Source organism: Hylobates moloch, unplaced genomic scaffold, assembly GCF_009828535.3.
Source record: "Hylobates moloch isolate HMO894 unplaced genomic scaffold, HMol_V3 SCAFFOLD_12, whole genome shotgun sequence".
Lineage (NCBI taxonomy): Eukaryota > Metazoa > Chordata > Mammalia > Primates > Hylobatidae > Hylobates > Hylobates moloch.
This window is the reverse complement of record NW_026652287.1, coordinates 35,738,390-35,762,833: the sequence shown is the minus strand read 5'-3', so window position 1 is coordinate 35,762,833 and position 24,444 is coordinate 35,738,390. Positions and strand designations below refer to the sequence as shown.

The 24,444-nt window shown below is 57.8% G+C and overlaps 2 protein-coding genes across 4 annotated transcripts; one reads left to right on the top strand and one right to left on the bottom strand.

Moving 5' to 3' along the window:
- Positions 1-1,334: 1,334 nt before the first annotated feature.
- Positions 1,335-5,885, bottom strand: RRAS (RAS related). Its single transcript, XM_032169219.2, has 6 exons — positions 5,551-5,885; positions 3,083-3,170; positions 2,864-2,966; positions 2,659-2,767; positions 1,775-1,893; positions 1,335-1,701 (listed from the first exon to the last, which is right to left on the bottom strand). The coding sequence occupies exons 1-6, from the start codon at positions 5,701-5,703 to the stop codon at positions 1,617-1,619; spliced, it is 657 nt and encodes a 218-aa protein (XP_032025110.1). The 5' UTR covers positions 5,704-5,885; the 3' UTR covers positions 1,335-1,616.
- A 459-nt stretch (positions 5,886-6,344) lies between these two features.
- Positions 6,345-24,412, top strand: SCAF1 (SR-related CTD associated factor 1). Of its 3 annotated transcripts, none has more exons than XM_058425572.1 (11): positions 6,345-6,369; positions 10,614-10,727; positions 10,947-11,004; positions 11,685-11,779; positions 12,102-12,202; positions 12,291-12,406; positions 16,633-19,467; positions 20,123-20,205; positions 20,426-20,644; positions 23,531-23,659; positions 23,978-24,318. In XM_058425572.1, the coding sequence occupies exons 2-11, from the start codon at positions 10,620-10,622 to the stop codon at positions 24,167-24,169; spliced, it is 3,936 nt and encodes a 1,311-aa protein (XP_058281555.1). In that variant the 5' UTR covers positions 6,345-6,369; positions 10,614-10,619; the 3' UTR covers positions 24,170-24,318. The 3 variants fall into 3 exon arrangements, with proteins under 3 accessions (XP_058281555.1, XP_032025039.1, XP_032025040.1); XM_032169148.2 differs by lacking the exon at positions 6,345-6,369 and adding an exon at positions 7,626-7,848 and having other exon boundaries at positions 23,978-24,412; XM_032169149.2 differs by lacking the exon at positions 6,345-6,369 and adding an exon at positions 7,903-8,313.
- Positions 24,413-24,444: the final 32 nt, after the last annotated feature.

Genomic DNA, 24,444 nt, shown 5'->3' with positions numbered 1-24,444 from the left:
CGCCCGGCCTTTATTTTTTTATTTTTATTTTTTGAGACTGTCTTGCTGTCACCCAGGCTGGAGTGCAGTGGCGTCATCTTGGCTCGCGGCAATTTCTGTCTCCCAGGCTCAAGCGATCCTCCTACCTTAGCCTCCTGAGTAGCTGGGACTACAGGCGTGTGCCACCACGCCCAGCTAATTTTTGTATTTTTGGTAGAGATCGGGGGGTCTCACTTTATTGCCCAGGCTGGTCTCGAACTCCCAAGATCAAGCAATCCGCCTACCTCGGCCTCCCAAAATGCTGGGATTACAGGCATAACCCACTGCATCCAGCCAAATTTTATTTAATTTTAATTTAAATAGCCACATGTAGCTTCTGCCTACCATATTGAAGAGCGCATTCTGTAACTTTCTAGGAAAAAAAAAATTCCTTCATCAGATGTTCAAAGTTTATCCCAAGAAAATACCCATAAGGTCAAGAGATTGAGACCATCCTGGCTAACATGGTAAAACCCCGCCTCTACTAAAAACACAAAAAAAAATTAGCTGGGTGCGGTGGCATGTGCTTGTAGTCCCAGCTACTCAGGAGGCTGAGGCAGGAGAATGGTGTGAACCCGGGAGGCGGAGCTTGCAGTGAGCTGAGATCACACCACTGCACTCTAGCCTGGCCACAGAGTGAGACTCCGTCTCAAAAAACAAAACAAAACAAAACAAAACAAAAAAACAGAAAAGGGTAGAGTCACCCTGTTGAAGGGAAAGTGGGAGTCCAGGCACTTGGTTCTGCTTTTTAAAATTATTCTGCTCCTCCCCAAGCAATAGGTTCTAGATGCGAGGGTTCTAGGCTTTAGAATATCTGTGCCCTGAATCCATTCACCTTCCCAGAGTTCATTCCCCCACCCTTTCTTTTTAAGAGATGGGGGTCTCGCTATGCTGCCCAGGCTGGTCAAAAACTCCTGGACTCGGCCGGGCGCGGTGGCTCACGCTTGTAATCCCAGCACTTTGGGAGGCCGAGGCGGGCGGATCACGAGGTCAGGAGATCGAGACCACGGTGAAACCCCCTCTCTACTAAAAATACAAAAAAAAAATTAGCCGGGCGTGGTGGCGGGCGCCTGTAGTCCCAGCTACTCGGAGAGGCTGAGGCAGGAGAATGGCGTGAACCCGGGAGGCGGAGCTTGCAGTGAGCCGAGATTGCGCCACTGCACTCCAGCCTGGGCGACAGAGCGAGACTCCGTCTCAAAAAAAAAAAAAACTCCTGGACTCAAGCGATCCTCCCGCATTGGCCTCCCAAAGTGCTGCGATTACAGGAGTGAGCCACAGTGCCCGACCCTCATTACCTTTTTAGAAAGCACCTCCTGATGTTGGCAGTGATGTTTATTTTTCTGGGGGAGGGGAGTTATATACAGCAGTGACCCGGAGCCCCTCACCCCCACCAGGCTTAGGTGGGGACAGGAGGCGTTGGCAGAAGGCACACAGTGGCAGTAGCCCAGAAGAGGCCAGGAAGTAAGGGTGGGTATGTGATGTGTCCTGGGAGACCCAGATGAGGAAACTGAGGCTCAGTGAGGGCCTCAGGTCACACAGCAAGGTGCGAAGGCAGCTAGTCCCGAGAGCTTGTGCTGGTTGCTTCTCTCTTGCCTGGGCTACAGGAGGACGCAGGGGCAGCCCCCGCCCTTCTTCCTGGGGGCACTGGGAGGGCTCGGTGGGAGCTCTTGTTCCTGGTATTTCCTGTGGGAAAAGGCCAGTGAGTTTGGAGTGGAAGGGCTGAGGACAAGGATGACGGGAAGGGGACTCGGCTCACCGGACGGCCCGCACCAGCTGCTCAAAAGCCTCATCCACGTTGAGACGAAGTTTGGCCGAGGCCTCAAAGTAAGCCACGTGGTGGGAGGCGCCAAAGGCAGAGGCTTCTGATCGGGGGACCTGGGGGTATGGGGGACACGGGGGAGTCAAGTCCCTGCACTCAGGGTGACCGCAGCCAGAGAGACAGGCAGGCTGGATACTCTAGGAGAGGTGACCCACTGTGAGAACTCAAAGAGGAAGAGCTCCTGAGAGATTATGGAGGGAGATGCTGCAGGGGCTTGGTGTCCTCTAAGTAAGGGATGGGGGCGGGCTTCGGGGACACTTGCCCTGCTGTGCCTTAGATAACCAGCAGTGGGCAGGCAGGGAAGTCAGGGTGTTCCCGGCAGAGGCCAGCGGAGCCCCAAAGCCTGGAAATCCCCAAAGCCTTCGCCAAATGGTTGAGTTCTGTGTGGAAATCATTGTCGTGGGGGAAGTGATGGGAGGAGGGAAAGGAGTGGCACGACTGTGCGGGGCATCTGGCACCTGGGGAGGAACTGGGGAGCCATGGAGAGGGCTGGCCATGAGCAGGGGAGGTGCTGGGGCTGGTGGGAGGTTGGCTGGAAGGGAGGAACGCGAGGAAGGGGCAAAGAGAGCTGGCGGACGGGGGGTGAATGTCCTTTGTTCCATCCAGCAGTCTCTCCTGAGGACGCTTGCATGCTAGGTCCTCTGCTCGGTGATGCTGGGGACCCCGAAGGTCCGGTTTGGGGGTAACCCATCTAAGTGAGCTGTGTGACAGTGGCAGTTGCAGGACTGCACGAACAGAGGAGGATGCTGATGGGGGACAGGTGTGCTGGAAGGAGCCTCCCAGACTGAGATGGGGTCCCCAGAAAGAGGGGTGTCCCGAACCTGGCGCTGTGCCTCCAGATCTGCCTTGTTCCCGACCAACACAACGGGGAAGTCGTCGCGGTCCTTGACCCGGAGAATCTGCGTGAAGAGCTTGCCCACCTCGTTGAAACTGCGAGTGAAGCCAGAGGCATGAGGTCCAGCCAGCTGCGGAGCCCAGGTCCTCCGCACACCCACCCACTGCTCCGCCACCAGCAACCCCTGTCACCTCTGCCGGTCGTTAATGGCGAACACCAGCAGGAAGCCGTGGCCGGCACGCATGTACTGCTCTCTCATGGCCCCGAACTCTTCCTGGCCTGCGGTGTCCAGGACTGCAGAGACAGGGAGAGGGGCCATCGTGGGGACCAGGCTCCCCCTAGTCACCCCCAAGAGCCCTCAGCCCCCACTGACACCACCCCCATCCATCATCCATCCTCGCTGCCCTCACTGTCCAGCCGGGCCGGGATGCCATCCACACTGCAGATCTTCGTGTAGGAGTCCTCAATAGTGGGGTCGTAGTCAGACACGAAGTAGGACTGGCGGGGTGGGGAGAGGATAGTTACTGCAGTGCCCCGGCAGACAGGACGAAGCCCTGCCCTTGGGTTGCCTCTCTCAGTCTCTGTCCCTCTCTCTCTAAATGTCTGTCCCCGTTGCTGGGTCTCTGCCCCCTTTTCTCTGGGTCTGTGTCCCCTCTGTCTCTCTGAGTCTCTATTACTCTCTCTCTGGGTCTCTGTCCCCTTCTCTTTAGGTAGCTGCTCCCCTGCCCCCCTTTCCCTGCCCCCCACTCCTCCTACCAGTCTTTTTCTCTCTGAGTCACTCCTTGTCCTCTCTTTCTGGTATAAGGTACATGTCCCACATCGTGATTACATCCTAGCTGTGTGACACTGAACAAATCACTTCCCCTCTCTGAGCCTCAGTTTCCTCATTTGAAAAAGGAGGCTAAGAACAGCACTACACTCCATCCAGCACCGGCGAGATTCAGAGCAAATCCCCGTTGAATATTGAATGTATCAGTTATCGGAGGCGTTGTTGTCCAGACTGCCTGTTTATATCTCTCCCTCCTCTTCTGCCTCCTCCCTCTCTTCCTCCTCCCCGTCTCCTCCTCCTGCTCAGGCGGCCTCCAGCTTCTCCTCCCAGGGGAAGGTCCCGGTTCCAATCTGGCTGCGGAGAGGCTGCCCCACCCTCGGGCCCCGGCCCCTCCCTTCCTGCCTGGGTCCTGCCCGCCGCCAGCCAGGCCTTTGGCCAGCTCTGGGACTACCTCTGGGTGCAAGGGGCCCAGGGCTGGGACTTTTCTCTACACAAGCAGGGCTCCCTCCCAGTCTCTTGGTGGGGGTGAGGGGGGTGTCCTGGGGCCCCAGGGCCTCTGCGGTGGCATCTCAGGCCGAGACACTTTTCTAGGATTTCTTTGAAGCGGGGAGGACCTCCCTCAGGAATGGGGAGGAGGTTTCCTGGGCTGGGGTGGAATTTCAGGAAAGGGGGTGATTTGGAGGCTAGGGGTCTGAAGGCTGCATCCGTCGGTTAGAGGGGTGCTTGGTGAGGGGCTTGTCCTGGAGGGAGGCTGTAAGGACCAGGCCCTGGGAGGGATTGTGGCTCTGGCGGTAGTTAGGGGCGTGACCTCAGAGTACAACGTGAGAAGCTCAGGGCTGAGAACTGGGAGCCAGCCCGGAGGTGGCTCAGGGATTTTGGGAGGTTATAGTATATACAGTCTTAGAAACATTGAGTTCATTTATGGGGTCAGAGAATCTCCCAAGGAGTAGGTCTTTCTGGGGGTGCCAAGAATCTGGGGGCTTCTTCCTTGGAGATGATTTGAGAGCTATTCAGATTTTCTGAGAGGGGCTCAGGGAGTTGCAGTGGAAAAAGCATGGGATGGAGGAGGGGCTGGTTTTCCTTGGGGGTGGGGTGGGAGAGTGGAGGTTTGGGCCTCCAGGAATGGGGGGATTGTCAGGACTTGGGGTCTTGGAGATTTCTGGAATGGCCCAGGGGCAGGATCTCTTTTTAAATCTTGGGTCGGAGAGCAGGACTCTCTTAGGACTGGGTAGTTCCAGAAGAGTCTCAGGGCCAGGGTCTGGGTAGAATTTCTAGATTCTGGGGGCGGTCATGGAAGGGGCTAAGAATCAAACGTGGGGCCGGGCACAGTGGCTCACGCCTGTAATCCCAGCACTTTGGGAGGCCAAGGCAGGCCGATCACGAGGTCGGGAGTTCGAGACCAGTCCAATATGGTGAAACCCCGTCTCTACTAAAAAGAACAAAAATTAGCCAGGCGTGGTGGCACGCGCCTGTAGTCTCAGCTACTCGGGAGGCTGAGGCAGGAGAATTGCTTGAATCCAGGAGGCTGAGGTTGCAGTGAACCAAGATCACGCCACTGCACTCCATCACACTCCAGCCTGGGCGACAGAGTGAGACTCTGTCTCAAAAAAAAAAAAAAAAAAAAAGAATTGAACGTGGGGGAATCTCAAAGGTGCTGGGCACTGGCAATCTCCCAGGAAGGCTCTCAATGGCTTAGAGGGGAAGTTGGGGACTGGGATTTGGGGGAGATAGGGCTCAGGGTGTTGGAAGGTGGCACTGAGGGCGTGGTGGGGGGGCCTGGGAGTGCTTAGAGTCCGAATGGGGTGAGTGTTTTATATTTAGCATGCTCCCAGGAGGTGCTCAAAGCCAGGTCAGCAGGTAAGCGGGGTCTTAGGCACTGGGAAAGGGAATGGTGGGTCTCGGGATGCGAGTGCTGAAGGAAGGCTCCCCCGTGCAGGGGATGGAGGCTCTCCAAGAGTTTAGGTTGCAATCTGTGGGGATCTTTTAAGATTAGAGGGCCTTATAGGAGGGTCTCAGTGATGGGTCAAAGGGGAAAAGGGGCCTCGGGGATCCCCCCAAGGGCTCAGTTCTGGGTCCCGGGGGACACCCTCCCGGGTGAGGGCCCACTACCTGGATGAACTGGATGGTCAGCGCGCTCTTGCCCACGCCGCCGCCGCCCACGACCACCAGCTTGTGTGTCTCGCTGGGCGGGGGGTCCCCGGGCCCAGGTCCCCCGCCCCGGGGCCGCCCCCGCCCTGTCCCGGACGCCGCCCCGCTGCTCATGTCGCCACCGCTGCTGCTGCCTTCGCTACCGCCTGCGGGGGAGCCGGGCGGGACCGGGGGGGGGCGGGCTACGCTAATAAGGCTACTGCATAATCATGAGCTCTGGCATGGAGGGCTCGCGTCTCCGGACACTTAAGGAGGGGGACGGGCCAAAGAAAGGGAGGAGCTATGTTAATAAGGGAAAGGGAACGGCGTTCGCTGCGAAGGGGAATTCCGAATGAGGCGGGGCTATGCTAATGAGAGACCTGTGCTCGCCCTGAGCGGCGCCACGCGCTCTCAGCGGGAGGGCGGTCTGTGGGCGTGGCTATGCTAATAAGAATTTATTCTTTCAGCAGACGGGGCGGGAAGCTCCTCAGGGGAGGGCCTATGCAAATAAGGACCCCTGTGACACTGCTGCTTGGGGCATCGTCTCCGAGGCCTTAGTATGGTAGGCGTGGCTCGTCGACTCGCGCGCGCGGCCGTATATAGGGCGCTCCGAGGAAGCAGCAGGTTTTGAGGAGAAGCTCCACCTCCCTCCTGGGATCCTAGCCAAGCTTTCGACCCGGGCGTCTGGGTTAGAAGCTAGAGTCTCCGCCCGCTAAGGGACCCAGGCTTCCGGTTCCCGCTGTCCCAGCCAAACGGAAGACAGACTGGGAGGAGAGTGGGGCCCTAGAGGGGGACAGCAGGGTAACGGGGCAGGGAGGGGCCGTGAGATCACTGCATTCCTAATCCATGAGCCAGCTCGCCCAAGTCGGGATGCCTGGGTCATGAAGAGCCTGGGGCCAGGATTTCTGGGTCTTTAAGGAGAAGGAAGCAGAGGGCCCAGACTCCTGGGTCCCTAGGAGAAAATGGGGCTGGAGATGTGGACTCCTGGGTCCTGGGGAGGAGGGTGTCAGGGAGGAAGGTAGACAGGTTCCTTAGTACTAGGTTCGGTAAAGGAGGGAGCCGGGGGCCTGGACTCTTAGGTCCAGGGATTGGAGAGGCTGGGGACCCAGGATTCTGGGTCCGAGCGAGGGCACTGGCTTGGGGGGACCCGAATTCGTATGTGAGAGCTTGAGACCAGTACTAGTCTGGGAGACCGACTCTTGGATCCGAGGAAGGAAGAATCAGACTCCTGAGTCCGAGGGAGGAGGGAAATAGGAGTCTGGACTCTGCTCTGAGTGAGAGGATTCGGAATTCAGACTTGTCTGTAGTGAATGAGGCGGCTATGGGGTCGGGCTTCTAGGTTCTAAGTTTATTTTTATTTGTTTATTTTTGAGACGGAGTTTCCGTCTTGTAGCCCATGCTGGAGTGCAATGGCGCGATCTCGGCCCACTGCAACCTCTGCCTCCCGAGTTCAAGCGATTCTCCTACCTCAGCCTCCCGAGTAGCTGGGATTGCAGGCGTTAGCCACCACGCCCGGCTAATTTTTGTATTTTTAGTAGAGACTGGGTTTCACCATGTTGGTCAGGCTGGTCTTGAACTCCTGATATCAGGTGATCTGCCTGCCTCGGCCTACCAAAGTGCTGGGATTACAGACGTGAGCCACCGCGCCTGGCCTATTTTTATTTTTTTAGAGACGGGGCCTCCCTATGTTGCCTAGGCTGGCTTCCAACTTCTAGGCTCAAGCGATCCTTCCGCCTCAGTCTCCCGAATGGGACTACGGTGTGCGCCACTGCATTCCGTCTGGTTCTAAATTTAGGGGGGCCTAGAGGATCTGGATTACTGAGAGCCCCACAATGTGGGCAGGACAACATCCAGCAAGTCGTGCTCACTCCGCCGGACTACAATTCCCTTGCATCTGTTCTGCCTAGCGCCTCTTACGTCACCTCCTGTTCCGCCACTCTTTCCGCGCGCGCGCAGGGCACTGTGGGGCGTCATCGCGGGCTACCGCGGCCCCGCCCACTTCACCTCTCACCCCACTAGCGGTCCCCGCGCGACAGAGACGGTGCGCGGACTACGCCTCCCGGCGTGCATCGCGCGGACCCCGCCCCATGTGTCCAATTGGCTTCTGGGAAACCGAGTCCGGTTGCCCTCCCGCCGGCCTTCACGGCGCCGTGCTCGGTACTTGAAATCCCGGCAAGCTCGGCGGTGCTTTAGCTCCGCCTCTCTCCTCCTTTGCTCACGAACCCCGCCCCAGCCCGCCCCGCCCCGCGCCGGGGCCGGAGCCGCAGCCCGAGCGGCGGGGTAAGATGGCGGCGACGGTCCGGGCCGCGGGGCTCGGGCCTATTGGGGTGGGCGGGGCAGAGTTGGGTCGCTAATTGTCCCGGGGTCCTCCCCACAAGCCACCGGTCCTGGAGGGCGTCTCGGGGCGGTCTCGGGCCCGGCAGCTGCGGCGAAACCTGGCGCCGAGAGGGGGGCCTTCTCAGGGCCCCGGGACGCATCCGTGGGTTCCTGGGGGCGTCTGTGGGGCGTCTCCGAGAAGACTTGGGGCGTCCCTGGGCCTAGACCGAGCCTAAGGCCTGCCCTCCATCACATAGCTGGCCTGGATCGTGTCTGTTGACACTGTAGATTGTGTTTATGGGCCGACCGGAGGCTAGGGTCTGGTTAGAGGGTTCTGGGGCCATCTTGAGATCTTGAGATATGTCCCAGGGGTGAAGGAGGGTCTGCAAGACCTGAGGAGTATCTTCAGAGCCATCTAGAGCGCCTGGGGTATGTCTGTTAGGGCTGGAAAGTGTCTACATGGGCTGGCCTGAGGATGCAACTGGTCTGCATAGGTCTGGGGCCATTTATCAGGCCTAGAAGAAGTGTTCAAGGGCTAGGAGTCTTTTAGGGCCCCCTAGGGGGTTGGGTTATGCCCACCAGGGGAGGGCACCAAATATTGAGATGTACTGAGGGTCTGGGGTCTCCAAGGTATGGGTAGTGTCTAATAATGGGTGACAGGAGGCTGGGGGCAGTTAGAAGGACCTGGAACCATCTAGATGGCTTTAATGTGACCGAAGGAATGCAGCTTTTATGCCTGGAGCAAATTCGAATACCTTTGGGGTCAGATCAGCTTGTGGCGAATAATACGGAAAGAGAATGAGGAAATTTTGCCCAGCTTAGATATACTTGCCCTTCAGAAAGTAATTCAAATAAAAAATGTTTTAAGATTCTGCATTACCCTGGGGGTTATTGAGAGAGTTAGAATTAATCTACTCTGGAAGAGTCTGGAGGGTCATCTAGACCCACTATTACAGTGCTTTTCAAGGGGAAACCTGGGCCATGTTGACCGTGATATGCATTAAGATACATTTTTTCATTGCGACCTAGTACAGACAGTCATAATGTATTTAACATTATATAACATAATGTATTAACATTAACTCACCTTCCACGAATTGGCATTTCCACTTACTACTTGTGATGTGCTGCAAAGAACTGTTTTGTTCTATTTACTTTTTAAAACAAGCTATTTGTGAAGCACTAAACTGGTATATGACCCTCTTGTTGGGGAAACCACTGATCCAGACAGGACCTAGCAGTATCTGCAGAGCATTCTTCTGTTCAGAAGATCTGAGTAGCTGAGGGTGTGTCTGCAAAGCCTGGTGCTTTCTAAATGAGCAAGCAAGCATCTTTGTATACTGCAGAGGGTTTGGGGATCCCTCAGCCTGTAGTCAGCAGATGTTGATTAAGCTTCTGATATGTGACAGTCACTGTTCTAGGTAGCATGTGCTTCCCCGGGAGGTGCTGGAGAGCAGTTCCAGGGCCAGGAACTGGGGCTGAGCATATTGAGTATTGGTGAAAGAGGCTGGGATGTAATAGACTATCAGGGTTGGGTGTGTCTTAGGAAGTTAGGAATTAGGTGGAGCTGGGAGGCTGAATATGGAGGCTTGGCATGGTTTGAAAATCTATATGGGATCTAGAACAGGACCAGGGTCTTGTTTTTGCAGGCATGCTGTGGGGGAAGCGAGGAGACAGATGTAGGGGAAACCTGGGCCTTAAGGGCTAATAGTGTCATTCCTGTTCATCCGTATTGAGCACTTGAGGTGCTCTGAATGTGTGACAGAAGTCAGGCTTTCAATATTCACAGCCATTCTCTGAGATAGATGCTTCTATTTCGTGAATTTACAATTAAGCATACTGAGTTGTGGGTTAGGGATTTTGAAGCTTTCTAGGAATTTTGAGATTGGATATTGTCTTACGAGTAGCAGATTTGATAGTCATGGGGAGGCTTACAGCTGAAATATTCATATTTTTCTGAAGCCCTAATCAAGACATCCACCTGTTTGGTGGATGATCTTTCAACTCCCTGACTGGGGAATCATATCAAAGAATTTCCATGACATTACAAAGGCTTTGTGCAGACAGCGATAGCTAAATGCTTCCTATGAAGTTTTCCTTCAGCATGCCTTTCTGAAGTTTAGCGTTTTCATTTTTAAAATGGCATACTGGTTTTGCAGATCAATCAATGAAGTTTCCAACTTAGGTGTATAAATAAAATTTGGGGGTGGTCCTCACCATCGAGGACAGTTGATGCTCTAGGAAGCTGTGTGGTGTTTGAGGCATGGCGTTGAATATTGCCAAGCACATTGGCCTTGGGAAAGGTGGATTTCTAGGACTGCGGAACACCCTCTTTGAAATCACAGTGCAGCACACACAGAAAACCTCGGTGTTCGCTTTGCCTCCTAGGAGGCCGGGGAATGAGGTCTTGAAGTAGGTTGTTGGAGAAGCTGCGGGAATTGAGGAGTGAGAGATTAAAAGCGGAGGCCAGGGAGGCCTCCCTTACACATAAGAGGCACCTGAAACCCAGAAAAAAAGGAAGAAAATTGCTCCTAGTCCCTGGAGTGTCTATGCTGGGCCCAGCGCCCACCCAAGTACAGGGTAGAGTGGGTTGAGGTGGAGGAGAGGAGGGGTGCCAGAGGGGATGCTGAGGGAGGCAGTGTGGGGCCCTTGAGGTCTTCATGTCTATCCTCTACTTCCGTCCTTTCTCCCGGGACCTCCACTCCAAACTCTCGCCCCTGGACCCCCAGGTGACCATGGAGGAAGAAGATGAGTCTCGAGGGAAGACGGAGGAGTCGGGCGAGGATCGGGGCGACGGTCCGCCAGACAGAGACCCTACGCTTTCTCCTTCTGCCTTTATCCTGGTGAGGCTGCTGGGCTCCTGGCACTGAGGGATGGAGGAGCTGGGCGTCCACACTCCAGGGGCCTGACTCCGGCACCTGAGGCAGGGGCGCTGGAGTCTTGGCTCCCGTGAAGCACTTGAGTCTGGCTGTCAGTGTCTGGGATGTCTGTCTCCCAAGGGGCAGAGGTTGCAAAGCATCTGCCTGGGTCCTCTGACGCTTGGTTCTTCCCCCCTTCCCCAGCGAGCCATCCAGCAGGCTGTGGGAAGCTCCCTGCAGGGGGACCTGCCCAATGATAAAGGTATGGCGGCTTCCGGTTCCTTTTAGCCCCTGCCCCCTCTCTGCATTCTTTATCCTAATGTCATTCATACAAGCTTTTCTGAAGCCTCCTGGGTGCCACCCTTGTGCTGGCACAGGGAGCCAAAAAGGGGCAGACACCCTGTGGCTACCTTGGAAGGGCCTAGTGTGCAGTGGATGGGAGACAGGCACAGTGCTGGGAGAGGGCAGGAGGCCCACCTGAGCTAGCATGGTGGGAGACAGGTCAGGGCACAGGTGAACGGCTCTCTAAGGACCTAGAAGAGTCTAAGGACCTAGGATTGGAGGGAAGCCTGATTGGCCACAGCAGGCCCACAGCACGGGTGTGGTGGCGAGGGGCTGGGCTGGGCTTCCTTGGGGCTGGCATGCAGGAGGGTGTGAGTGGGCTGGGGGGAGGCAGGAGAGGTCTGTGGGGACTGGATCCCAGCAAGGCCTGAATGCCAGGTTGAGGTGTCTGAGGGCAGACAGGAGGACGAATGGCTGAGCGTCGGAGCCTCAGAAGTGGGTACTGGGAAGTCCTCCTGGGAGGCAGTGCATGGAGGCCTGGAGAGCAGGCGGTAGGCTGGTTCCGCTGTCAGGAACTAGATAAAGCTCCTCTTTCCTCTACCCCACAAGTCTCTGCAGCGAGTCCTCTGTGTCCAATCCCCCATGCAAATCTCTCACCAGATGGCTCTCGGTGTCATGGCCTTCGATGGCGGCGCTGCCGGAGTCCACGGTCAGAGCCCCGTTCCCAGGAATCAGGGGGCACTGACACGGCTACTGTGAGTAAGAAGAGGGGGCTGGGGCCTGACTCACGGGTATCAGGGAGGAAGGGACAGGGGTCTGAGTCTGGGGGAATGGGGTTTGGGGACCTGGACTCCTGGCTCTGCGATGCTGACCAGGGGCAATGTTGGAGAGTCTGGGGGCCTGATCTGTGGGCCTGAGCTTTGAGTGTTGATGGCAGTCAGGCTACAGGAATTAGATCCTCAGTTTTCTTGGGGATCTTAAATGTCTGGGTTCCTGAGAGGTTAGGGAGTGGGGAAGCAGGATTTGCCAGTCTTCATGTGACCAGGGACAGCGTAGAGCCTCTCTGGCCTCTTCCAGGTGTTGGACATGGCCGCGGACAGCTTCCTTGCAGGGCTGGTGAGTGTCCTGGATCCCCCGGATACCTGGGTTCCCAGCCGCCTGGACCTGCGGCCTGGCGAGTGAGTAGCTGGGCAGCTGGAGTGGGAGAGGCCTTGGCATGAGAGCCAGAAGCACCCCTGAGGCTCACCTACCCCTTCCGCCTTGCAGAAGTGAGGACATGCTGGAGCTGGTGGCTGAGGTCCGAATCGGGGACAGAGATCCCATCCCTCTGCCTGTGCCCAGCCTGCTGCCCCGTCTCAGGGCCTGGAGGACGGGCAAAACGGGTATGTGGGGCCAGGGCGGAGCTGGGCAGGTGGCCTTGGAGTTGTGTGGGGATCGGCTGTTTTTGGTAGTTATGGTAGTGGTGATCATGTCATTTAGACAAAATCTTTCCCTTCTCTTCGTATTAGACATGATTAAGGCTGTAGGTGCATACAGATGTACATAAAGTAAAAACCGATGTGCTGGGGCTATGTGGGAGCAGTCAGCGTGTGTGACACTTGGTTTCGGCATGCTAAGTATTAGTGTCACTGCACTGGGCATTCATCTCCCCAGGAGGGGGTCTCTTTGAGTCTCTATCTTCAGAGAAGCAGACAGCCTGAAAAAGGGCAGGCACTTGCCCAGGGGCGCACAGCCAGATTCTCCATGGGGTGCCTGGGCCTTGAGCCCTGGTGTATCTGAGTCTGAAGCCCAAATTTTTGATTTCTGAGATGTGCGCTGCCCAAGGAGGAATCTCTTCCTCCAACCCTACACACAATGGTAACCCTGTGAGCAGTTTAGACCAAACTTGAACGCACATCTCAGTTGCAAGGAGGACTTGTTACTATGCACATCGCTGGGCCCACTCCCAGGAGTTCTGATTCTGCAGGTCTGGGGTGGGACCTGGGAATTTTCTTTCTTTTTTTTTTTTTTTTTTTGAGACGGAGTCTTGCTCTGTCACCCAGGCTGGAGTGCAGTGGCGCGATCTCGGCTCACTGCAAGCTCCGCCTCCTGGGTTCACGCCGTTCTCCTGGCTCAGCCTCCCGAGTAGCTGGGACTACAGGTGCCTGCCAACGTGCCCGGCTAATTTTTTGTATTTTTAGTAGAGACGGGGTTTCACTGTGTTAGCCAGGATGGCCTCGATCTCCTGACCTCGTGATCCGCCTGCCTCGGCTTCCCAAAGTGCTGGGATTACAGGCTTGAGCCACCGCGCCCGGCTGGGACCTGGGAATTTTCATTTTAAACAATACATGCTGCTGAGCCTTGGACTCTGTTGAGAACCCTGGGTTTAGGCCTTCCTTCTACGTGAACATATGTATTTGGAGGAGGGGTTGGAGGGAGAGGAGAGGAAGGTGCAGTCAGCTATGGGCACCAGCTGTGAGCCGTGAGCACCAGTTCTGTGGTAGAACAGGCACACCACTCTGTGGCAGGTCATGTTTACCTTGTTTACCTTGTTTCGCTGTGTCGCCCAGGCTGGAGTGCAGTGACATAATCTTGGCTCACTGCAACCTCCACTTCCCGAGTACAAGCGATTCTCCTGCCTCAGCCTCCTGAGTAGCTGGGACTACAGGTGCGTGCCACCACACCCAGCTAATTTTCTTATTTTTAGTAGAGATGGGGTTTCACCATGCTGGCCAGGATGGTCTTGATCTTTTGACCTCAAGTGATCCGCCTGCCTCAGCCTCCCAAAGTGCTGGGATTATAGGCATGAGCCACCGTGCCCGGCTACCTTGTTTGTTTTTTTTGAGACAGGGTCTCACTACGTGCCCCAGGCTAGAGTGCAGTGGCACAGTCACGGCTCACTGCAGCCTCAAATTCCCGGGCTCAAGTTATCCTGTTGTCTCAGTCTCTGGAGTAGCTGGGACTACAAGTGCATGCCACCATGCCTGGCTAGTTTTTCTTTTTTTCTTTTTTCTTTTTTTGAGATGGAGTCTTGCTCTGTCACCTAGGCCGGAGTGCAGTAGTGTGATCTAGTCTCACTGCAACATCTGCCTCCCGGGTTCAAATGATTCTCCTGCCTCAGCCTCCCAAGTAGCTGGGATTATAGGCGCATGCCACCACATTGAGCTAATTTTTGTATTTTTAGTAGAGATCGGGTTTCACTGTGTTGGCCAGACTGGCCTCCAGCTCCTGACCTGAAGTGATCTACCTGCCTCAACCTCCCAAACTGCTGGGATTACGGGCATGAGCCACCACTCCCAGCCTTTATTTATTTATGTTTTTAAATTTTTAATAGAGATGAGGTCTTGATATGTTGCCCAGGCTGGTCTTGAACTCCAGAGCTCAAGCAGTCCTCCTACCTTGGCCTCTCAAACTGCTGAGATCACAGGCGTGAGCCACCATGCCTGCCACACCCCCCCCCTTTTTTTTTAACAGCTGGAAATGATTTATCCATTAAGTACAGAGACATGGTGCCTAGGACTCATGACATTCTTAGGGGTCCACAAAAGTGTTTCAACTTCTTTAAAATCAGAAGCTGTAGGGCTGGGTGCGGTGCTCACGCCTGTAATCCCAGCACTTTGGGAGGCCAGTGTGGGCAGATCATGAGGTCAAGAGATTGAGACCATCCTGGCGAATGTGGTGAAACCCCGTCTCCATTAAAAATACAAACATTAGCTGGGCATGGTGGCACACGCCTCTAATCCCAGCTACTGGGGAGGCTGAGACAGGAGAATCGCTTGAACTCAGGAGATGGAGGTTGCAGTGAGCTGAGATCGTGCTACTGCACTGGGTGACAGAGCGAGACTCCCTCTCAAAAAAAAAAAATCAGAAGCTGCAGAGGATAAGTAAACAAATGGGTGGGGCAGTGTTCCCCTAAAACTTGATTTAGGAAAACAGGTGGTATGCTCGATTCGGCCCCTGGGCCTTAAGAGTGATAAAGGTATATCCGGAAGCTAATAGTAGTTGTTTTCAGGGGGACTCTGAGATTATGTTTTATTTGCTTATTCCAGGTAGTTTTAAAAAGAAAAGAAAGTTCACCCATAATCCTGTCCCATACAGAAATTTATATAAAGCTGTGGATCTCGCGTGTTTGCAGAGCGCTCTAGTCTATGGAGTACCTTGTGCTTAAGGTGCTGGGAATAGCAATGAGGCTAGGAAAAGCTGAGGCTCAGACTGTCCTCACCCGGCAGCAGGTGCAGCCTGGCTCTTTCTGCGCGCTCATCTATTCCTCCACTTATCCTGGGAAGTAAATGCTGTCATCGTCACCCCTGCTTCATCTTCCCCTAAGCCCTCGGCAGCTGAGGGACTGTTTGATATGTTTTTTTTGTTGTTTTTGAGATGAAGTTTGCTCTTGTTGCCCAGGCTGGAGTGCAGATCTCGGCTCACTGCAACCTCTGCCTCCCGGGTTCAAGTGATTCTCCTGCCTCAACCTCCCAAGTAGTTGGGATTACAGGCATGTGCCACCACACCCGGCTAATTTGGTATTTTTAGTAGAGATGGGATTTCTCCATGTTGGTCAGGCTGGTCTTGAACTCCCAACCTCAGGTGATCCATCCACCTCGGCCTCCCAAAGTGCTGGGATTATAGGCATGAGCCACCCCACCTGGCCATAAAGGGTGTTGGATGAATGAACAAACCCCCATTTTATAGATGAGGAAACTGAGGGAGACACATTGATTCACTTGCCTGTGGTCATGTGGCTGATGAGGGCCAGCCCCTGGATCAAGCCCTCTGTCAGCCATCTCCATCGTGTGACTGTGGAATCACGACTGTAGTACTTAGCACAGTGCAGCGCGCTCTTTGGGGGTGAACGAGGTGACATACGAAGCACCATGCCTGGTTTGGAGAAGAGGCAAACCTTTGTCATTGCCACCGTCACTGGTCAGTGGTGTCTCTGAGACCTGAGCAGATATAATTCCTTGGGTGGGGACTCAGCACAGAGTGAAGAGCTTGGGCTGAAGACCAGCCTTCCTGGGCTCCCCAGCTCTGCCATTTCCTGGCTGTGCACTGGAATCTCACCCTCTACCAAACGGGAGAAACTCCCACGATAGGCAGCTGGCGCAGCAGGCCGGAGCTTGTTTTTGTCTTGGAGGGGGACTTAGGTTTGAATCCCAGCTCTCCCCCTGCAGCCTGTTTTCCTGTTTCTTCTTCGCCCAGGATGGAGTGCGGTGTTGTGGTCATAGCTCACTGCAGCCTCCACCTCCTGGGATGGGTGGCCAGCACTGGTCAAGATAGTTCCTAGTTTCAAGGCCAGGGTACATTGCCCAGGGTCAGGCCAGTGCTGTCTCAGGATATGGGAGTGCAGGTTCGCGGCCTCATTGACTGAGTTTACACCCTGACTGCTGCCTCCTCTCTGTATGCCCTTGGGGAGGATACTGCAGCCCTCTGCCTCAGTTTCCTCTAGTGACCTTTGGGTTAAGAACCATGGTGTGCAGTTGTTGGGAGCTTCCTACGGCTGGCTCCTGTGAAGCACTTGGGGCTTCCTGGGCAGGACCTGGTGGCCCAGCGAGTTTCCATGGCTGGGCCAGCAAGCAGGCGCCAGGAGGGAGGCGAAGGCCCTGACCGCCTCTCTCTCCCTGTTCCTTTGCAGTTTCTCCACAGTCGAACTCTTCTCGGCCCACCTGTGCCCGTCACCTCACCTTGGGCACTGGAGACGGGGGCCCTGCCCCACCCCCTGCCCCCTCCTCTGCATCTTCCTCCCCTTCCCCTTCTCCCTCATCTTCCTCCCCTTCCCCTCCCCCACCCCCACCGCCCCCTGCACCCCCAGCCCCGCCTGCCCCCCGGTTCGATATCTATGACCCCTTCCACCCCACCGACGAGGCCTACTCTCCACCGCCTGCTCCGGAGCAAAAGTACGACCCTTTCGAGCCCACTGGCTCCAACCCCAGCTCATCAGCCGGGACGCCCTCACCTGAGGAGGAAGAGGAGGAGGAGGAAGAGGAAGAAGAAGAGGAAGAGGAAGACGAGGAGGAGGAGGAAGGCCTGTCCCAGAGCATCAGCCGCATCTCAGAGACCCTGGCAGGCATCTACGATGACAACAGCCTGAGCCAGGACTTCCCAGGTGACGAGAGCCCCCGCCCGGACCCGCAGCCCGCACAGCCGACTCCGGCCCCTGGAACCCCGCCCCAGGTGGACTCCACCCGGGCTGATGGAGCCACGCGCCGGCGGGTCTTCGTGGTGGGGACAGAGGCGGAGGCCTGTCGGGAAGGCAAGGTCTCGGTGGAGGTGGTGACCGCTGGTGGAGCCGCCCTCCCGCCGCCCCTGCTGCCGCCCGGCGACTCGGAGATCGAGGAAGGCGAGATCGTCCAGCCGGAGGAGGAGCCCAGGGTGGCGCTGTCCCTCTTCCGTCCCGGCGTCCGGGCTGCCCGGCCTCCGCCGGCCGCCTCGGCCACCCCCACGGCCCAGCCCCTTCCCCAGCCTCCCGCTCCCCGGGCCCCCGAGGGGGACGACTTCTTGTCCCTGCATGCGGAGTCGGACGGAGAGGGCGCCTTGCAGGTGGACCTGGGGGAGCCGGCTCCCGCGCCGCCCACCGCCGACTCGCGCTGGGGCGGCCTGGACCTGCGCCGCAAGATCCTGACCCAGCGGCGGGAGCGCTACCGCCAGCGCTCGCCCTCCCCGGCGCCCACGCCCGCCCCGGCCGCAGCTGCTGGTCCGCCCACGCGCAAGAAGTCCAGGCGGGAACGCAAGCGCAGCGGCGAGGCCAAGGAGGCCGCCTCGTCCTCGTCGGGCACCCAGCCCGCGCCGCCCGCCCCGGCCTCCCCCTGGGACTCCAAGAAGCACCGCTCGCGAGACCGCAAGCCCGGCTCCCACGCTTCGTCGTCTGCCCGCCGCCGCTCCCGCTCCCGCTCCCGCTCCGCCCGCCGCCGCTCGCGCAGCACCGACCGCCGCCGCGGGGGCAGCCGCAGGTCGCGGTCCCGGGAGAAGCGGCGACGGCGGCGGCGCTCCGCCTCCCCGCCCCCGGCCACCTCCTCATCATCGTCCTCGAGGCGCGAGCGGCACCGTGGGAAACACCGGGACGGTGGCGGCAGCAAGAAGAAGAAGAAGCGGTCGCGATCCCGGGGTGAGAAGCGGTCTGGGGATGGCAGCGAGAAGGCCCCGGCGCCCGCCCCGCCGCCCTCCGGCTCCACCTCGGGTGGTGACCGCGACAGCCGCCGCCGGGGGGCCGTGCCACCCTCCATCCAGGACCTCACGGACCACGACCTCTTTGCCATCAAGCGGACCATCACGGTGGGCCGGCTTGACAAGTCCGACCCCCGAGGACCCTCTCCTGCGCCGGCCTCGTCACCTAAGCGGGAGGTCCTGTACGACTCCGAGGGACTGAGCGGCGAGGAGCGGGGCGGCAAGAGCAGCCAGAAGGATCGGCGCCGCTCGGGGGCCGCCTCGTCCTCCTCCTCCTCCCGGGAGAAGGGGTCTCGTCGGAAGGCGCTGGACGGGGGTGACCGGGACCGGGACAGGGACAGAGAGAGGGACAGGGACAGGTCATCCAAGAAGGCCCGGCCCCTCAAGGAGTCGGCGCCTTCCTCAGGGCCCCCGCCAAAGCCACCAGTCAGCAGCGGCTCAGGCTCTTCATCCTCGTCGTCGTCCTGTTCTTCCCGGAAAGTGAAGCTGCAGTCCAAGGTGGCGGTGCTGATCCGCGAGGGTGTCAGCAGCACCACCCCGGCCAAGGATGCCGCGTCAGCCGGCCTGGGCTCCATTGGCGTCAAATTCAGCCGTGACCGCGAGAGTCGCTCCCCCTTCCTCAAACCCGACGAGCGGGCCCCCACTGAGATGGCCAAAGCAGCTCCGGGCAGCACCAAGCCCAAAAAGACCAAGGTCAAGGCCAAGGCAGGGGCCAAGAAAGCCAAGGGGACCAAGGGAAAGACCAAGCCATCCAAGACCAGGAAAAAGGTCCGCAGCGGAGGTGGCAGCGGGGGCAGTGGCGGCCAGGTGTCGCTGAAGAAGTCCAAGGCGGATAGCTGCAGCCAGGCGGCAGGCACCAAGGGGGCGGAGGAGACTTCGTGGTCCGGGGAGGAGCGGGCAGCCAAGGTTCCTAGCACCCCGCCCCCCAAGGTAGCCCCACCACCCCCTGCCCTCACTCCGGACTCGCAGACCGTGGACAGCAGCTGCAAGACACCTGAGGTCTCCTTCCTTCCTGAGGAGGCCACTGAGGAGGCTGGGGTCCGAGGTGGGGCAGAGGAGGAGGAGGAGGAGGAAGAAGAGGAGGAGGAAGAGGAAGAGGAGGAGGAGCAGCAGCCTGCTACCACCACGGCCACCAGCACTGCTGCAGCCGCCCCAAGCACTGCCCCCAGCGCGGGGTCCACAGCCGGTGACTCGGGGGCGGAGGATGGGCCAGCTTCCCGTGTCTCCCAGCTGCCCACGCTGCCCCCGCCCATGCCCTGGAATCTGCCGGCTGGTGTGGACTGCACCACCAGCGGCGTCCTGGCCTGTGAGTGTTCCCTGGGGGAGGGGGGTGCTGGGGCAGGTGAGACAGGATGGGGACTGGAGGGTACAGACTTAGAGGCAGTGGGGTGCCCTGGCAGGGGGAGGTTTATAGGGACATAGACTGGGAGGGTGGGGGTGGATGAAGGCCAGCCAGAGTCTGTCCAGAGGCTCTAGGTGCCTGGGTGTACTGGGAGAGAGGGGCCGGCTGGAGCAGGTGGTGGCCAGCACAGACTCGAGTGGTGGGCTGGGTTCTGGGATTCCCCTAGACGGGGAGTAGGAGAAAGGGACCAGAAAGAATGGCTTGAGCAGGGCACCGTATTCCTTACGGATGGCGGTTGCCTCTACCAGACTGCAGAGGTGGGGAGAGAGGCTGGGACTGGCCACAGCGGGTCAGGAGGCAGAATCTCACTCCTGCCACTGTCTCATCACTGCATGACCCTGGCCACCCCCGCACCCACACACCTGGAGTCCCAAGAACATTCGTGGTATGGGCTGTTCTCTCATTAGCCAAGGCCCCCTTTCCCAGTTCTGAGTATGAGGCCTTGTGGCTGTTCTGGGGCCAAGGGCGGGAGATGACAGCAGGTGTCCAGGTGAGGTTCACCAGCTCCTGTCCTGTCACCTCCCCAATCTTCATGTTGTCACCTCTCCGCCTCCTGCAGTGACTGCACTTCTCTTCAAGATGGAAGAAGCCAACCTGGCGAGCCGAGCGAAGGCCCAGGAGCTGATCCAGGCCACCAACCAGGTGGGCTCCCCTGGGGGAGAGTCCCTGCCGCCCCTTCTTTTGTCCATTGCCTCGGGTTAGGAGAGGAACCGCAGGCCCGGCAGCTCTGGGGCAAGGTATCGGCCTGAAGAGGAGCCTGTTGCCTCAGCTGTGGGGAAGTCAGCGTGGGAACAGTGGGGTGCACGTGCCCTCTTCCCCTCCACCTCCCTTTACTCATCACCCCTCCGTCCTCTTCCCACAGATCCTCAGCCACAGAAAGCCACCCTCAAGTCTGGGGGTGACCCCAGCTCCTGTGCCCACCTCTTTGGGTCTGCCCCCTGGACCCTCCAGCTACCTGCTTCCTGGCAGCCTCCCTCTGGGGGGCTGCGGTTCGACCCCCCCCACCCCCACTGGGCTGGCTGCCACATCTGACAAGAGAGAGGGCAGCAGCAGCTCTGAGGGCCGTGGGGACACAGATAAGGTGAGCTGGCCTGGGGAGAGGTGGGGCGGTGGTGGCAGTTCTGTAGAGAATATGGACAGGAACTGAGACGCAGGGGCCCAAGGAGAAAGGGAGACTGAGGCAGGCAGACAGGGCCATAGAGACCAAAATCATGGAACCATAAGGAACTCCACTTTGCTGGAATGGGTGAGCAGGAAATGCGTTGGGCGTGTCCAAAGGAAAATCGCATCTGTGCGTGCGTGGGGCTGTGTGCGTACACCCCACATATACACACCCTGGAAGAGACGCCCCGCGCTGCATCCCACTCCTTGATTATCTGTTGCTCGTGCTGTCTCCCTCTCTGTGTGAGTGGGGGAGGGTGGTTTCTGAATGAAAACTCAAGAACCTGTTTCTAGATGAAGGGAGGGAGAATGGGTGCCAGGCAGACAGTAATGTAGGTTCTTATTCAGCTGCTCTGGCCGGCTTCTACTCCTGGGTTCTGGGGCTGTTTCTCTCTTGGTCAGGTCTAGATGTGGGTTTTTGTTTTTGTTTTTGTTTTTCTTTGAGATGGAGTCTTGCCCTGTCACCCAATCTGGAGTGCAATGGTGCCATCTTGGCTTACTGCAGCCTCCGCCTCCAGGGTTCAAGTGATTCTCCTACCTCAGCCTCCCGAGTAGCTGGGATGACAGGCACCCGCCACCACACCCGGCTAATTTTTCTATTTTTAGTAGAGATGGAGTTTCACCACGTTGGCCAGGCTGGTCTTGACTCCTGACCTCAGGTGATCTGCCAGCCTCGGCCTCCCAAAGTGCTGGGATTACAGGTGTGAGCCACCGTGCCCGGCCTTGGTTGGTTTGTTTTTGAGACAGGGTCTCGCACTGTCACCCAGGCTGGCATGCAGTGGCACAATCACAGCTCATTGTAACCTCAGCCTTGATCTCTTGGGCTCAAGGGATCCTCCTACCTCAGCATCCTGTGTAGCTAGGACTACAGGCGCGCACCACCATGCCCAGCTAATTTCTTAATTTTTTGTAGAGTTGGGGTCTCACTGTGTTGCCCAGGCTGGTCTCAAACTCCTGAGCTCAAGCGATTCTCCCACCTCGGCCTCCCAAAGTGCTGGGATTATAGGCATGAGCCACTGCACCCAGCCTAGATGTGTTTTCTTACAGTCCAGTAGTCCATAGCCAGACGGTGGTGTTGGCCACCCTTACACAGCTGTGTACCATGCCAGATAAAGCTGTATAAACCCCATTAAACATCCCGTGTGAGCCGCGGAGGCGGGGCTGCAGCTTAGCCGGTCATTTGTCCGTAGCTTGTGCCTTGCACTGCAGGACTCGGACGGTGAGGACCCCCTGGTCTACAGTGGCCCTTTCTCTGCCCTGGTCTGTGCTCTGCCCTTTGCCCCGCTTTGCCACATCCGAGATGAGTGTTGGGGAGCAGTGTCTCTCTAGAGACCCACATCCTGTGGGGCCAGGCAAGCCTGGGAAGTCCCTCCAGGGCGGCCTGCGTCTCTTCTGGCCATAGAGTTGCCCTAACAGCTCAGTAGCTCATCAGACAGTGTCACTGATGTTGCTCCTGGAGTCTGCTAGCCATTGTGCCCTGCCCTTCCCAGGACTCAGTTTACCTGCCCCTACTTTGATAGTCACCTGGCTTGGGAGGGCAGCCTCTCCAAGGGTGGCGCCAAGGGACTGTCCCTTGTGCCTGCAGAAGGCCTGTTCTTCTGTGGTCCCACGTGGCTCTCTGGCTAGAGGTTTCCTGTCTGCTTTTGCAAAGATTCTGCCTGAGGCCAGGGCTGCAGCTGCTGTCCCCAGCCTGCGGCTGCAGGATCCCCTAGCTTGCTGGCCACAGGCAGGAAGAGCCTTGCCTCGGAGGCTCTCTGCTCTGTCCCTGTCCCGTCCTCCCCTTTTCATCCCATGGCCATCCCCCTTGGAACAGGCACAGCTCCCCTGGATTGAGTCTTTGCTCTGTACCCAGCCTGTGCCATGTCCTCCATGTGTGTTGCTGTAGTCCTGCCCATAGGTGCTGTCCCCGTTTTACAAATGAGCCACAAAGGTGGCTGGGCACGGTGGCTCATGCCTGTAATTCCAACACTGCAAGGCCGAGGCGGGTGAATCGCTTGAGCCCAGGAGTTCAAGATCAGCTTGGGCAACGTAGTGAGACCCAGTTGCCACAAAAAGTACAAGAATTAGCCAGGCGTGGTGGTGGCACATCTAGTCCCAGCTACTCAGGAGGCTGAGGTGGGAAGATCACTTTAGCCCAGGAGTCCAGGGGTACAGTGAGCAGTGATTGTGCCACTGCACTACAGCCTGCATGACAGTGAGAGACCCTGTCTCAAAAACAAAGAAACAAAAAATGAGCCACAAAAAGGTTTGGCTGAGCATTCCAGGGGTCAGAGACAGGGAGTGGCAGATGCAAATGGTCTCGAGGTCAGTCCCCACCCCCACTCCCCAGTGCCCCTCAGCCCTAGCCACCCCCTCCATCCCCTGGGTGACCAGAGCAGTATTGTAAAAACCTAAACTGAGTCCTCCCTGCTCCCGTGGTGTAAAGCCCTGTGCAGTTTTCTACAGCCCCGCCTATAGAGTCTGATTCAAAACCAGCTGCAATTGCTTGGCCAATGCCTGTCTTCTCATCAGACTGAACTTTGTGAGGGCAGGCGACACACGTGTTCTGGTCCTGGCCAGGCCTGGAGCAACCCAGGGTTTGGCCTAGAGGAGATGTTCAGTGACATGCAGAGGCTCAGGCCTGGCCTTTGGTCCCGGGCACCTGCAGCAGAGGGCGCATGGGACAGACGCTCAGCAGGACTTCCAGCCTGAGAGCAGCCGGACGGCCAGAGAGGCTAGGCTGGCAGCAGAGGCGAGTGGAGGTGGAGGTTCCGCAGGTACTCACTGGCCCTTGCTGTGTCTTCCCCTGCTGTCGCCGCCCCACCAGTATCTGAAGAAGCTGCACACGCAGGAGCGGGCGGTGGAGGAGGTGAAGCTGGCCATCAAGCCGTACTATCAGAAGAAGGACATCACCAAGGAGGAGTACAAGGACATCCTGAGGAAGGCTGTCCACAAGGTGGGCACCCGGAGAGAGGGGCAGACACAGGCCGGGGAGAGAACGAGCTGGAGGGACAGATGTGTGCAGACAGATGGACACGGATGGGAGACGGGGAGGAGGTCAGTCTGGGAGGTGAGGAGGGTGACGGGATTTTCTCAAGGCCACCTGGGCCTGTTCCACTGGCCCTGGGGCACCTATCGTCTAGGGGGACAGAGGGACTTTGGCCTGGTTATTGGGGAAGCTCCTCCTACCGCAGTCCCAAGCTGCGCCCAACAGTCCCGGGTGGATGGGGCCCCGGGAGCCTGGTGGTGACTCCAACTGTCCCCGGCCCCCTAGATCTGCCACAGCAAAAGTGGGGAGATCAACCCGGTGAAGGTGAGCAACCTGGTGCGGGCCTACGTCCAGCGCTACCGCTACTTCCGCAAGCACGGTCGCAAGCCAGGGGACCCCCCAGGGCCCCCACGGCCGCCCAAGGAGCCAGGGCCCCCGGACAAGGGTGGCCCGGGCCTGCCCCTGCCCCCTCTCTGAGAGCCCTGGCCAGCTCTTCGCCCCTCACCTCTTTGAAATTCTGGACATATTTATGGCTCCACCTCCCCACCTCCCTCCCCCATCAGTGGGATGATTGGGGGAGGGTTGCTGCAGGGAAGAGGAGAGCCCCCTGCCCTGCCCTGCCCTGTGCCCACCTCCCTTGCCCCCAAGCCTTTCCCCAGTGCCCCTCCCTTCTGTTCGTGCCCCTCTCCCCAATTTCATTAAAGATTTCATGAAACATTACCCCTGAGCCCCATGGTTCTAACCCTTTGTTT

Coding starts and splice junctions, on each gene's coding strand:
- RRAS (XM_032169219.2), bottom strand. CDS start 5,703: ATGAGCAGCGGGGCGGCGTCCGGGACAGGGCGGGGGCGGCCCCGGGGC. Junction 3,171..5,550: donor TGACCATCCAGTTCATCCAG/GTAGTGGGCCCT, acceptor CCACCCCGCCAG/TCCTACTTCGTGTCTGACTA. Junction 2,768..2,863: donor GCCATTAACGACCGGCAGAG/GTGACAGGGGTT, acceptor CTTCACTCGCAG/TTTCAACGAGGTGGGCAAGC.
- SCAF1 (XM_032169148.2), top strand. CDS start 10,620: ATGGAGGAAGAAGATGAGTCTCGAGGGAAGACGGAGGAGTCGGGCGAG. Junction 19,468..20,122: donor CACCAGCGGCGTCCTGGCCT/GTGAGTGTTCCC, acceptor CGCCTCCTGCAG/TGACTGCACTTCTCTTCAAG. Junction 20,206..20,425: donor TGATCCAGGCCACCAACCAG/GTGGGCTCCCCT, acceptor CTCTTCCCACAG/ATCCTCAGCCACAGAAAGCC.